This window comes from Carassius carassius, chromosome 10, assembly GCF_963082965.1.
Source record: "Carassius carassius chromosome 10, fCarCar2.1, whole genome shotgun sequence".
NCBI classification, from domain to species: domain Eukaryota; kingdom Metazoa; phylum Chordata; class Actinopteri; order Cypriniformes; family Cyprinidae; genus Carassius; species Carassius carassius.
The window spans coordinates 24448437-24464227 of record NC_081764.1 but is presented as its reverse complement, the minus strand read 5'-3'; the positions used below and the strand labels follow the sequence as shown (position 1 = coordinate 24464227).

The 15791-nt window shown below is 38.5% G+C and overlaps 1 protein-coding gene across 3 annotated transcripts in view; it reads left to right on the top strand.

Moving 5' to 3' along the window:
* Nucleotides 1-492: 492 nt before the first annotated feature.
* LOC132151998 (LHFPL tetraspan subfamily member 4 protein-like) overlaps nucleotides 493-15791 on the top strand; it is a 51166-nt gene continuing 35867 nt past the window's right edge. For all 3 annotated transcript variants that reach the window (XM_059560603.1, XM_059560602.1, XM_059560601.1), the window contains exon 1: nucleotides 493-1612. In XM_059560603.1, coding sequence (XP_059416586.1) covers nucleotides 1207-1612 — 406 coding nt within the window. In that variant the 5' untranslated portion in view covers nucleotides 493-1206. The remainder of the gene's footprint in view (nucleotides 1613-15791) is intronic.

The window sequence follows — 15791 nt, the reverse complement described above, 5'->3', positions numbered from 1 at the left end:
CGATTTGGGAATGCAATAGTAATCGTGTGCACGTTTTAGTAAATTGAGGGAACGAATTAGTAAATCGTGCGCACAATTTTATTTATTCTTACTTGCATGGCATGTGCGGGGCTCCGTAGATTTGCAATCAAGCAGTAACTTTAAAACAGACATTTACAAATTGGTCTAAATGCCAATTGACACCAGGTGAAACTTTTTTTTTCAATAACTGAATCTGTGACATGAAAATAGTAATTTAATGTGACAGATTACTTTAGTGTTACAATCTACAGGAATTTGGTTTAATTTATTCTATTTCATATTTTTGGATTTCATTACTTATCATTGATAGCATCAGTTCCTGTCTGCTAGTGTAGGTTAAACTAAAATAAAAATAGCTATACAATTGTAAACAGATAACGGGCATGAAAACAATTACAGTTACTACTTTGTACTGACGCATATTAAAGGGGGCGTGTACTTACAGAAATTTCTGCAATATCCCAAATCGTGTGCGCGCATTCACCGGCAGCTCTGAACATCACCATAAGCGTGTGCGCGCAAAGAAGAAAATGCCCGGACAACGTTGACGCGGTGGCTTGGAAAAAGAAAGAAAAAACCTAAACTGCGAAACGGAGTGCCCTTTTTAATGAGATTCAGATGTTTTTGTCGACGGACACATACAGGTTATTACGACAATGTGCGACATCTGTCTCTGATGTTCCAGATTTCGTTAAATCTGCTATCGTTTCTTTGAGGAAGATCCATCACTGAGATCTTGACAGCAGTACAGCCGATGAGAGGTGCACCGGGTATACTATTTATACCCATACACAAAGAGCAGCAATAATGCTTATTGTCGATTTTGCCATTGACATTTGTTTTGCAATGTAATCTCAGTAGTCTCACCTGTTTTCTAGAACAGAGGGGGAAGGAACAGAACGGGATTTTTTATTCACTGAATGCATTATAGCAAACATAATTTAATTCATTCATGAACAATTCTGGTGTGACAAAAATACTTATTCTATCTGGCCAATCAAATCAAGGACGGACAAATCCTTACTACTTAAAATTTGATCAAATCTTTATTCATCTCCAGTCAGTGGACTCGCGGCAGAAGCGCATTTCTGAGGGTACCGGTGGGGTAGATAGGGGGAGATAGAGACGCCGGAAATAGCTGAAACAAGTCACAGGAGAGTAGACGGTTGGGAGCAAGCGAGAAAAATGCTTCCTTCGCAAGAAGCCTCAAAGATTTACCATGATAACTATATGCGTAACTCTCGAACCATCGGTGTCCTGTGGGCCATCTTCACCATCTGCTTCGCCACCATCAACGTGGTAGTTTTCATCCAGCCTTACTGGATCGGGGACAGCGTGAGTACACCACATGCCGGTTACTTCGGGTTGTTCCATTACTGCGTGGGCGACGGTAACTCGAACCGGGAGCTGATTTGCCAGGGAACATTTTCCGACTTCAGTTCCATCCCGTCCGGCGCGTTTAAGGCGGCCTCTTTCTTCGTGCTGCTGTCCATGGTGCTCATTTTGAGCTGCATCGCCTGTATGGCGCTCTTCTTCTTCTGCAACACCGCCACCGTCTACAAAACCTGCGCTTGGATGCAGCTGCTTTGCGGTGAGTATTTTTTAAAGGTTTTGTGGGAAATAGATAAATCAAGAATACGGCATAATTATAAATTTACCTTTAGTCTAGAATAGATGTATCTCTCTTTCCAACAAAATACACGTTGGTGTAAGAACTGATGCCTGATGCTTGTTTATTTGAATGGAGCTCATCGTGTATGCGTGTGATTTTAGGGGGGTCAGTGATCATGCCTTCATTGCCTTGTTAGCTCACAAAAAAAAAAAAATTATATATATATATATATATATATATATATATATATATATATATATATATATATATATATATATTAATACATTTTCAAAAAGCATTTTCGAATTGAATATTGCACAATGTAACGTATGCTATTTCTCACATTTTTAAACAGAAATAAACAGGTAAGGGTCAAAATCAATAAAGCACTTTTGTGTTTTCTGTGCACTTAATGAATCTCTTTTTATGTTTGCAATATTTAATATTGTAAATTTCCATTTGACATTGATCCGTTTTCCTATAGAAAACAAGTAGGCTAATCTTACTGTTTTCCCTGGAATGGGGTAATATACATTTCTGTGGTTTTCAGATATTATTATGTGGTGTTATATGTTATTTTAAAAAGTAAAGAGAACCACAACAACAACAACAAAAGCAAAACAAATTAAAAGAAATAAAAGAAAGAAAGATCTGATGTCTAGATATATATCAGTTTAGATACATCCACACTTAACCCACCCAATGTGCACTAAAGACACTCTGTGCAAAATGCACATATTCTAACCTAGTATCTGCTCTGAGCCACACAATTGTGCACAAGCACTCTAACATTTCTAACATTCCTACCTCATTTAACACTTCTGCTTTGCTATATTTATTGTGCTCGTCATGTTTATTGGCAGTTATATTTAATGTGCTCTTATGTCTGATCCATGTTGTCATGAGCACGTGTGTATATTTGTTTTGTCAGTGTCTTTGCACCTTGGTCCATCAGAAACAACATTTCGTTCTTCTGTATACTGTGGAAGAATAACAATAAAGCGAAGCTGAAGTTGAAGTTGAGTTGAAGGTATAGAAAATCTTGAATAGAAGCAAAAACAGCTGGGCGAGCCCATCCTTTTGGAAGGCACATTCATAAATATGTCTATAAATATAAATAATTTAATTACATAGTGTCCAATACTAGTCAAGTATTAAATAACAAATTATTTAAGTGATTTCCTGTGTTTCTGATTTTAGGATATTTACTGTGATAGATTCATTTGTAATCTTTGGAGTCACAGATTAGCAGGTCTTTAACAGACATATTGCAAGTCCAATTTTTGATATCTTTAATTCATATATATGAATGAATGATTATTATTGGTTTTATCAGAATTAAAATTTTGATTTTAGTGAATGAAAGCCTTAATGACAACAGCATACCACAGTTACTAACATCATCAGTACTATATATATGAATTTTACAACAAGGTTTTTGAATGATTGTGAACACTGAATTGTTTTGTTTTTTTACCTTTTTGTCTGTTTACATCAATTATGCTGACATATTTAAACTTTGGAAAATAATAGTTGTGAGTTTCTTTCCATCTTTGTTTTCTTCCTCCTACACGTTCCCCTACCCCCTTTTGTATGGCTTTCTATACAATCTGTTATTCATACAGGGTCAGACAGCCTGAAAGCCATGCATGCATGGGAGCTGTTTTTTTTCTTGTGCCTGCAGTGCTCTGAAAACTTCTTTGTCCCTCATTTTGTACACATATTTATTTGTGTGTGGTAGTGTAGCTTTGATGGTTAAACTGACACAATCGTTTGGTGCAGAATTATCCAGGAACTCTCTAGAACCCTAGAGCAACATTCAAAGATCAGGACTTTCTTACCTTGGTAAAGGTCAGTATACATGACCCTATCATAGGAAATATACTGAGCTAAAATGGGATTCATGGTGGAAACCATTATTAACAAAGAAAAACACGAAAGCTTGTCTCATGATTGCTAATAAGCAACTGAATGTTCCTCAAGATTTCTGGAACAATGTGAACAAAATGAAAAGTGCAAAATTATTTGTTTGATATTGGCCTGGTTATGTTTGATGAAAAGCAAACACTGTATTGATAGAGAGGAAGCTCACACAATAGTCAAGAACGGTAGTGTATAATTTGTTGATGTCTTGCTACATCAGGAACTGGATAATTTGCCATTACGGAAAGCACAGTTGGGTCATGTTTTGATGCAAAACATAAAAACAGGGGTACTGCAAAATAGATCAAAATCAATACATTTAAAGTTTTGGAATGGTATAGACAAAGTCTAGATTTCATACCCATTGAAATGTTGCACATAAAACAAACAGTTCATGAAAGAAAACTTCCTGTATGGCAGAATGAGAGTGGTGTGAACCCAAAAAATAAATAACCATTGTACAACAACTCTGTTGACCCTAGTGGCAGTGGCGTGCACTGGGGGTGGCTTGAGCCCCTATATATATATATATATATATATATATATATATATATATATATATATATATATATATATATATATACATATAGGTGACTTGACTTTTTAACAGATTCTGTAAGATCCCACTTTAGACAGCAAATTCAGGAGATCTTCTTTTTGATGAATTGCAGGTTTGTTCAGAAGAGACTGTAATTTGTTAGACTAGATTGCAACATATGTGTTTGCGCATAATTGCATATGTCCTCCCCTAATACTGACATGTCTCTACTAATTTAGGATAGAGTGATGCATGGAAATTAATGGAAGACCATTTATCTTGTACACTATTAATGGATAAAAATCAATGAGGTCCTCTTATTTAATACAAATGTAGACAGAATTTTGAGACTATTCTCTGTCAGACAGACATTGTCTCCTACCAGAAAAAACATTCATTTTTACTTTGTGCCTTTGGCAGTAACTCAGTTAATGACTAAAGTGGAGTCCTGAGTTTAATTAAAAGTTGCAATTGCCATCTTAATAATCTCATTAAAGTTTGTTTCTTTTTCCCACCTAAATTACAGTTGAAATTGTTTCACCAGCTGATCATGGAATACACTTGTACTTACAATGTTTGGCTGTCTGTGTTTATTTGCTTACCAAAACTCTGGGTCTAGCTTGTTTAATTGGGCCTTACTGGATCACCATCTGTCAATTTCTCTATGCTGAGAAAAAATAAACTTCCTGAAGTCACAGCCAAAGGTTTGTATTCACTCTTGTTCCTCTGTAAAGTCAAGACTGTTCATGATTAGATATCAGAGCAGGAAATGGGGAAAGATCTGCCCAATTTCGAAAATACTAGAGTAGGAAAATTAAAATATTATTGAAAAGCTTTCCTATAAGTTGTTTCAACAGCATGGGTCTAGCCCATTTAATTTTCCTACTACGTTGGAAACAACAGTTGACTCCAGGATGGAAATGAACTCTTGGGAGGCCATTGTTAATTCAGAGATTGTATAGCTAGAGGTAATTTTTTTCAAGTTATGTCTAATTAAGTACCCTCACAGGAACAAATTAAGTTTTTAGTTGAACTATTAGATTTTGAACAGGGATTCTGCCAAAGTGGGTTAATGGGCTTTTTTTTAAGCTTATGGTAAATGTAAATGGGGGAATGGAGTGGGTTCCTTCTTGGTAGAAATCACTCTCCGGTTTGGCCCTCTGTGATACACATCTTAAGGTTCAGTTGTCCCTTTTTTGGGAGGGAAGCTAGCTGCTTTGCCATGACATATCTACAAACATGAAGTTATTTAGTTCTCAGGGCACTCCACCCCTGACTCTTGCCACTCTCACAGACTCTCCCATAATCCTTTGCCAGACTCATTATCACTTATTGCATTCATTTGTGTCTTGTTACCTCCATCAGTCTCACCATATTTATAGCCTGGTTATCCATTCATTCCTTGCTTAGACTTGTCTAGCCTGTAGCATTCTCTAATTCCTGTGTTTTCCTTGTTCCTTGCTGCCTTGCCTTGTTTTTGACCCTGGACTGTTTCTGATTGTTGATCTTATTGTTTGCTGCCTACCCTGACCTTCACCTGTTTTGTGCATTACTCTTTTGTCTTGCCCTGGATTATACCTGTTTGCTGTTGTTTGACTCTGCCGTTTTTGACCACAATTCTAATAAAACCGTGCACTTGAATCCGCTACTGATTTGTCATTTACTGAGCCTAACACGGATCAAGCGGCTTTGGAGTGTTTTCATGGACAGTATGGACCCAGCGATCAGGTTAGTTGCCTTCCGACAGGGAACATTATCCCTCGAGGACCACATTCAGGACTTTTTGGACATTGCTTATCACTCTGATCTCTCGGACTATGTGCTCATTGATTTTTTCGGTTATGGACTGAGTCAAACATTAAAATCACAACTCATTCGTGATGGTCCTCAAGGGTCATTCTGTGAGTTTATGAATTGTGCTCTTTTGCTAACTGGCTCACCATTCACTGTGGAGGAGATGGAGGACTGTAAACCACTAGAGTTTTTTTGGGAGGGGGCCAGAACCGGCAAAATCCAGCGACAGTGGACCTTGGTTCATTGGGATCACCGTCAAGTCCAGTGATTATGGTTGCCACTTCTGTGCTCTGAGCACTCCCTAGTCCAGTGGCTGTCACACCAGAGCCTCTACAGAAGATGGCCGCCATTCCGCTGTTACTCCTCTTGAGTCCGCTCCACGAGTCTGTGCCAGAGCCTGCTCCAGTCCTCGAATCAGCTCCTGAACCCGCTCCAGTGTACTAAGACACCAACACTCTTGCCTCATTTTGGACTGTACAGTGTGGACTGTACATAATGTCTATGTCAGATAAAAAATGTGTACTAAGACATAAGGACTCATTTTGGACTGTACAGTATGAAACTAAAAGTAAGCTAAACTAGAGCTAAAATGCATTACTTTTAGCACCAGATTTAGCCTACAGCTATTTCCAAAATCTTGTTATGGATAAAGATGCCTTGTTATGGACAAGAAAAGTCATTCACTTCATTATGGTGCATGTTCATGCAGGGCAGGGATTTTCTTTTTTTGAGTACAGAATCCCTTCCCCAGAGATGAGGTAAATAGCATTGCAGAGCAGATAACATTAGCGGATAAATGATTTATTAGGCTATCAATTTAATTTTTATCAAGCTATCACATTTATTTTTCCAATCCACCGGTCACAATTGTGGGTGGGGGGAGTGCATGTACAGTTCTCTCTCCAACTTCAATACCACGACTTAGGTGCCCTTGAGCAAGGCATCGAACCCTCAACTGCTCCCCGGGCGCCGCAGCATAAATGGCTGCCCACTGCTCCGGGTGTGTGCTCACAGTGTGTGTGTGTGTTCACTGCTCTGTGTGTGTGCATTTCGGATGGGTTAAATGCAGAGCACAAATTCTGAGTATGGGTCACCATACTTGGCTGAATGTCACTTCACTTTCACTTTCAATTTGAAGCCAAACTAAGATATAACTTGCATCCATCAGGTAGGCAACAATATAAAGTAATAATAAATTAAATAAATGTTAAATAAATCAAAGTACTGTAGATGCAGTCAAATCAGTCAGCAGGACACTGGGATTTTTCTTTACTGGTATTTAAGTTCTAACAGACAACTCAGAAAAACTGGTACCGAAATAAATATAAATATTTTGGGGCTTGACATCTGCAACTTCTTGATAGACTCTGCAGACAAAACTCCATCTAGCTGTTGGAACCAGACGAGTGAACCCCCAAAAGAAAATAAACAAGAATGTATAACATATAAGGTTAAATAAATTCTAAGAATGCATGGAACAAAGAATGAAGATTGATAAATAACCTTGCGGTACCCTTGCAGAAGGATAAGAACACTTTTGACAACAACACCTTACTAGCTAATTTCATTTTATTGAACCGTGCAAAAGCAATGTTTAATAGATACCCTTGCACAAGAATAAATGTAGCACAACAGTATAGCAGTTAGTCACAAATAGGCATCCAACTAAACATTAATGATCCACAGGGCACATAAGTTATAACTTCTATGAATTCGTTTTGAAGTTTTGGCACTAGAGCACCCACTGGATTAGAGTATTAATGAAACACTGCATGAGAATATTTAAAGCTTAGCAATGTTCACAATCACATCTTCTCATTTTGGATCCGAATAAAACACCATGTCATTCTCTTTTCTCTTTGAATTTAAATCTAGGTTTTTTTTTCACACTGCCCCCTGAAAACCTCTACGTGAACACACTTGCCAAAAAAAAAGTGCATGGGAAAAATTTACATTTCATTAAATGTGGAGGTGAAGACACATCTCCTGCGTATTCTATGCCCAAGCACATGACACGAATTTGCAGGTCAGAGTTCACCAAGCTTGCGTTTTTGGTTTGATGAATTTGCATGAGTACTTATATAAAAGTCAGTGGGACGAAAAGTGAAGTGTAACCGCCCCAGGGAAATACTCATACAGTAAAGGGCTACATGAATGAAGGAACATAAAGACAAAACATACTATTATGAAAACTGATGGCTTAACGTGAAAGAATAATGCAAACAACATATTCTTTATCAGTGGAAAATTATATGAAACCACATCAGATAACGAAAGGTTGTTTCAAAGACTGGATGTTATTGAATGAGTCTGAGTAAAAACATGTCATCTCTTTCCCCGAGTTATCTCGTCATTTAGAAGACAACGCTTCCAGGCAGCAAGCTGTTTCGGCCCAGATTCGGCCCACATCTGGCCAACATGGATTTCACGCGAGACAGATAAAACTGAGTAATGTTACAGAGTAAAATGTTGATGAAGGAAGCGGAACAGGTGCATTTCAAAAAGTGAGAATGTCGTGGAAAAGTTCATTTATTTCAGTAATTCACCTTAAAAAAATCAGTGCACACAAACTGAAGTACTTTAAGTCTTTGGTTGTTTTTATTGTGATGATTTTGGCTTACATTTAACAAAAACCCACTAATTCACTATATCAACAAATTAGAATCAACTCAAAACACCTGCAAAGGTTTCCTGAGCCTTCAGAATGGTCTTTCAGTTTGGTTCACTATAGGCCACACAATCATGGGGAAGACTGCTGATCTGACAGTTGTCCAGAAGACAATCATTGACACCCTTCACAAGGAGGGTAAGCCACAAACATTCATTGCCAAAGAAGATGGCTGTTCACAGAGTGCTGTATCCAAGCATGTTAACAGAAAGTTGAATGGAAGGAAAAAGTGTGGAAAAAAAGATGTGCCACCAAACGAGAGAACCGCAGCCTTATGAGGATTGTCAAGCAAAATCGATTCAAGAATTTGAATGAACTTCACAAGGAATGGACTGAGACTGGGGTTAAGGCATACAGATGTGACAAGGAATTTGGCTACAGTTGTTGTATTCCTCTTGTTAAGCCACTCCTGAACCATAGACAATGTTAGAGGCGTCTTACCTGGGCTAAGGAGAAGAAGAACTGGACTTTTGCCCAGTGGTCCAAAGTCCTTTTTTTTAGATGAGAGCAAGTTTTGTATTTCATTTTGAAACCAAGGTCCTAGAGTCTGGAGGAAGGGTGGAGAAGCTCAAAGCCCAAGTTGCTTGAAGTCCAGTGTTAAGTTTCAGACCGTTCTCATCCCAAGGCGTCATATACTGACCCTTTTGACATTTCGTCAACATCCTACGCACATGGCACCCTCTAGCGTCAATATTAGAAGCAGATAAAAATGGGCCAGAAGGCGCCTCCTAGCGGTCTAACCCTAACCCTAACCCTAACCCTAACCTTAACCCATAATCTGTGTCTCATATTGACGCTAGAGGGTGCCATATGCGTAGGATGTTGACGAAATGTCAAGAGGGTCAGTATATGACGCCTTGGGATGAGAATGCGTTATAAGTTTCCACAGTCTGTGATGATTTACAGTAGGGTGGAATGTCATCTGCTGGTGTTGTTCCATTATGTTTTTTGAAAACTTGTTTACCAAGAAATTTTGGAGCACTTCATGCTTCCTTCTGCGTACCAGCTTTTAGAAGATGCTGATTTCACTTTCCAGCAGGATTTGGCACCTGCCCACACTGCCAAATGCACCAAAAGTTGGTTAAATGACCATGGTGTTGGTGTGACCAGACCTGAACCCCATAGATTCTATTCTATTGTCAAGAGAAAAATGAGAAACAAGAGACCAAAAAAGGTGAAAAAAAGCTGAAGGCCACTGTCAAAGAAACCTGGGCTTCCATACCACCTCAGCAGTGCCACAAAATGATCACCTCCATGCCACGCCGAACGGAGGCAATAATTAAAGCAAAAGGAGCCCCTATCAAGTATCGAGTACATTGTACAGTAAATGAACATACTTTCCAGAAGGCCAACAATTCACCAAAACAAAATTTTGTATAGGTCTTATGAAGTATTCTAATTTTTTGAGATAGTGAATTTGTGGGGTTTTGTTAAATGTGAGCCAAAATCATCACAATTAAAAGAACCAAAGACTTAAACTACTTCAGTCTGTGTGCACTGAAATTATTTAATACACGAGTTTCACAATTTTTTTAGATGCACCTGTATATGTCTGTGCAAACTTTGGAGGTATTGATGGAAGCGATTTACTGGATTAATGCTTTGATAATCATACTGCATATTAAGTATTCTCTTCAGTTGAAAACAAATAGTAAATGCTTCACATCAAAATTTGAAAAATATATTAAGGTCATGTTTCTATTAAATGCACGTTAAAGGTGACAACTGAGCTTTCAAAGATTTTGCAGCATTATGTGAACCAATCAATACATTCTATCTGTTCTCAGTACTGTACTTCACCAATAATATGCTGAACAAGTAATTAAAACTTTATTATTTCACAATCGCACTGAGCCAAAGTGCAACCTAGGCTCAATGTGGGTTAATCATGCAGCGCTAGTCTGCTAGATTAACCGCATACACGAAAAATCACACCATGAGTGTTCACTCAATATGAGCATGCACTTTGTCTTAAACACTGTGAGTGAGTAGCCTAGTAGTGATGTTACATTCGGCACCGAGGCTTTAAAGATTGTATCAAAAAGAAGCAAATCATCTCAATGCAGCATTGTACCAGCTTCACAAAGCTTGGTTTCACCATCACTAGTGAATAAACTTCCAAAAAATAAATTCAACACCACACCACATGTGTATAAAATACTTATCATGGTGTTGGCTGAAAGAGACTAGCAGTCATGTTTTTTATAGGAGGCCTGGAGAGTCTTAACTGAAAGTTTACATGTGCCTACAGACAAAAATATAAATTGGAGATTAAAATGTGAGTAAAATTGATGTGACAGTTCGATGAGCATTTGAAATGATTGCTGATATGAACTTAAAAGCCACACTATTGTTTCACATTTTCCATTGAGAAAATTATTAACGCTTGTAGTGGGATGATCAAACAACTGCATACATTTTTGAGATTAGTTAACTAACTGATGCATCGTGAAAGGGATGTCATTTACACAATCATTCACAGAAGGTTAATTTTAAATTATATGTCATTATTTTATGAAAACCTGGGCTAAAGTTTTAAGAGACTTCTCTGACCAAGTAGTGAATGCCGGCGTCAGTATCTGTGAAAACAATGATGAGTATGAACAGAAATTATATACTCCAGGTGTTGTGTGCTGATTGGCTAGATCTATGAGTAATGAATGACATGACATTAGAGACTTCCCGGTTGAATTTGCACTAGAGCTCCCATTTATTCACCTGCTTTAGAGGAAATAACTATCCATACCAGTACTTGCTTTTCTTTTCCACACAAATCTCGCTTACCACATACAGATTTGTCATCTAGTTAAAAAAGGTGAATGAGAAGAGCTTTATATGTTTCCTCTTGACTGTGTTGTTTGCTTGAATTCATCACTTCTATTTACCCTTCTTGTGCATTGGCTTACTGTAAGCCAATCACAGTGATCTCTCTCATTGCCTGGCTCTGCTGCTGATACAACATGCTCAATCAGCCAAAAAGCCATTGATAGGGTTCTGAATATTGCTATCGTTGTAGAACACAGCGTCAAGTCTACAGATGCTCAGTGCCAGCCTTGCGTTTGTCAGTGACTGACCATCAGCTTGGTGTGTAACAGCCTTTACTTTTGGTTATTTTATTTATTGTCTTGTCATTAACTTTATTTGTGGAAAATACTGTAGAAGGGTAGAACCATTAGTTTATGAAACCTCACCTATACCATGTTTGGTATCTACAAATTCGCATTTTGATGATCTTAACGAGAGTGTATATTATATTTGGATACCCGTGCAACATATTAGTGTTCTAGGAATCTTTCATATTTTTTGCATCCACACCCAATACAGATACATATGCAAAATACCATGTTCGAAGACAAAAAGGCATAAACTTTGCCTTCAAAAAACTCACTGACCCCTGGAGGTGTTACATCCATAGAAGTTAAAAGACCACAATAGTGATCTCACGTCTCTCTTCTCCAGCGATCTTACCACCTTACCTCTTGGACATCTAATTCACCCACAACCCATGGGGGTTCCCCCCGTGCCTGCAGGCCATCAAAGTTACAGAAAGCTATGTTGCAACTTTTCACTCAGAACAGAACCCAATCACAACTGAGTCAGAAAAACATTTTTGGAGTTCAACACTCTTCAAACCCGGAAGAACTTGATCGCAATTCCAACACCACAAAACCTTCAAACCTTCAAGACTTTTATCTGAGGCTGCATCTTGACACTCGTTCAATGGCCAAGGCAATGCAAGTATTGTACATTTAACTAAACCAAACAGAGGTTTAGTATAAGCTGTAGACCCTGTTGTGAAATGGTATTGATTGTTTCTGCTCAGGTGGTTAACTGACTCACTTTCCATAGCGGCATTCTCTGGGTTCATTCATCCTCTTTAACTCCCCTTTTTATTTTATGTTTTAGTGATGTTAGTGTATGTTTGTTAGACTAGTTTTGTGTTAGTGTTTAGTTAATAAAACCTTTATGCACAAATTCCGTAAGTTTCTGATTCTGTCACTGCTTGTGGATAATGTCCCTTTAATGATACCTGATCTTGTTACATGGACTAATGAACTAGTACTGTAAGAAAGTTATTTTCTGTGGCCATGAAAATATCATTTTTTTAGAGTTGTTATGAAATTCCACTGAATGTTCACTGGGCAAACAGTTTAGTTGAGGGTAATATTAATTCTGCTACAGTTACTAGTGGCAGCTTTTATATTATAATTAATTGTAATTATTTATATACATTTCCCTTTTGAGCTTATTTGCTGCATACAAATGCAGTGTGATATCATAAAGAACTACAACAGCTTTATATCAGCTTATTTTTTGCCTGAAATTATTTTTTTTTTTTAAATCTCTGTTCTTGAATTTCCATGTTTTCTTAATATAGTATTAATATGCTATAATGTTATAATATTAATATGATTCGTTTGATCTAGTTTTGCCTGAGCCTGACTCTCATCTTGGTTTATCTATTTATCATTGCAGTATTTTATAAGGTCAGTTGATTGGAGTACTGTGTAAAAAGTATTTAGAAAAAAGTCAAAATGTCTCTGTCTGTATTTTATTCTGCTACAGGTATTGCTTGATGTTTTCAACCATATTAGGGATTTCCTGGAACCTCTTAAATTGTATTACTCCTGTGAGTCTGTGTAAGGGGGGGTCCTCATGCGTTAACTATGAATGAAACATAAATTACATTTGAGAGTTTAACACTCTATTATGGGTAGGAAAAAAGAAAGATATTTAAATAAACGATAATCTCTACCTTTTTACCTGAAAGAGCACACTTTTAGACTAAAAGCCCAAAGGAATGTAAATATAATTAAACATAGAAAGGCTTTTTACCCATTTCAAGGTTAACAAAATAATTGCAACTTACTCTCTGTACAGTGGCCAAATCTGCAAGATAACGGGGTGGAGGTGGGTGAACAAGTTGGAGGTATTTCAAGATAACAGGTGGTGGTGAGTGAGTGGTGAATGGTGAGTGGTGGTATTGCTCCCTTTTGAGCTATGACAGACAGTATGCAAGTCCTGCATACTGTCTATCATATCCCCCCACACTAGAGTAGTAGTTGTATATTGTCTCTGCTTCTGTTTTATCACGGGTGGCAACCAGCATTAAGGCTTTCGTCTTTTTTAGGCATGGTGGCCTATTACATTCTGCTCTCATTATTTTCCCACTACTCCATTATTTTGCCACCACAGATCCTCTATTGAAGTTCAAAAAGACATGCCAAGAAACTGGTCAATGTGTGATGCCTCTGCCATATCTGTGGTTGCTTTCTTCTCACAACTGCATAATGGCATGGATGAAGACTGTGGCATTCACATCAGAGCACTTGTCACAAAAAAAAGCTTCATCAGCAAAATAATTTAGTTACAGAGAGCAAAGCCTTGGCATGCATTTGGGCTTAGAAATTATGCTGTATTTTTCTATATGGCCTTACTTTCACTCCAACATGGACAACCTTATTGAACCTAATTCATGTGTTCCACAGGCATGGACCATTGACCTCTATAGCCTGGAACACACCAAGCCGATGCCGACGAACTAGCGCTGATGAAAGCCAACTGTGTTGTCGCCTCGCGTCGGGGTAAAAAGCTGCACTTGAACACACGAGAGAACTACTGCCGACTGTTAGGTAGAATGCGCGTTCTGCACCTGCGTGTAAATGAGACAACTGTCTATTTCTGCAGATATTTTTGTCTATATTCGTCATTCAAAAAGGGAAACTGACGCTGCCGGCTGAAGTTATACAAACCGTAAACAAAGCAGCGCGTGCTTACTGTTTTGAATATTAATCCTGCTAAACACTTTCTTTATTCCACTCCTCTCGTGTTAATATTAAAATATTCGCTAAGGAACAATCAGGTAAGATGACATATCATTAGAACAGCCTCTATCTGTACCGTTTTGGCTCGCTGTTTTGCTATTATTCTCGTCCACTGACTCGTTCACTTAGCTGAACAGCTAATCAGAGTTCCCTCTTTCACCGACGTTCCGACGCCGATTCAACATGTCGAATCGGCAGAAGAAAAGCAGACGAGGACCAATTTCAGCCGACGGTGCGGAACACACTGAGGAAACTTAGTCGGCCGACGCACAAAAACTGCCCGACGGCCGACCGTCAGCTTGGTGTGTTCCAGGCTTATGACTCTAGCGATGGGCAGACAGACTGCAACAGTATCATTTTCTAATGATACTGTTCTAATGCTCCAACCCTGCTAAGCACCACACAAACAATTTTGCAACCTTATGGGTTTCATGCAAAAGTGTGAATCTTCTTTCCAAGTCAAGTCACCTTTATTTATATAGCACTTTAAACAAAATACATTGCGTCAAAGCAACTGAACAACATTCATTAGGAAAACAGTGTGTCAGTAATGCAAAATGACAGTTAAAGGCAGTTCATTTTTGAATTCAGTGATGTCATCTCTGTTCAGTTTAAATAGTGTCTGTGCATTCATGTGCAATCAAGTCAACGATATCGCTGTAAATGAAGTGACCCCAACTAAGCAAGCCAGAGGCGACAGCGGCAAGGAACCAAAACTCCATCAGTGACAGAATGGAGAAAAAAACCTTGGGAGAAACCAGGCTCAGTTGGGGGGCCAGTTCTCCTCTGACCAGACGAAACAGTAGTTCAATTCCAGGCTGCAGCAAAGTCAGATTGTGCAGAAGAATCATCTGTTTCCTGTGGTCTTGTCCTGGTGGTCATCTGAGACAAGGTCTTTACAGGGGATCTGTATCTGGGGCTCTAGTTGTCCTGGTCTCCGCTGTCTTTCAGGGCAGTAGAGGTCCTTTCTAGGTGCTGATCCACCATCTGGTCTGGACACACACTGGATCCAGGTGACGGCAGTGACCCTCTGATCTGGATACAGACTGGATCTGGTGGCTACGGTGACCTTGGAATAAGAGAGAAACAGACTAATATTAGCCTAGATGCCATTCTTCTAATGATGTAGCAAGTACATCGGGTGTTATGGGAAGTGTTCCTGGTTCCGGTTTACCCAATTAATGCAACTTAAAAATCCTTTAACAGATTTGGATATTAGAAGCATATTAGTGTGTTATGTGTAAACCAGGTTAAAGAGAGGGGTCTTTAATCTAGATTTAAACTGCAAGAGTGTGTCTGCCTCCTGAACAATGTTAGGTAGGTTATTCCAGAGTTTAGGCGCCAAATAGGGAAATGATCTGCCGCCCACAGTTGATTTTGATAATCTAGGTATTATCAAATTGCCTGAGT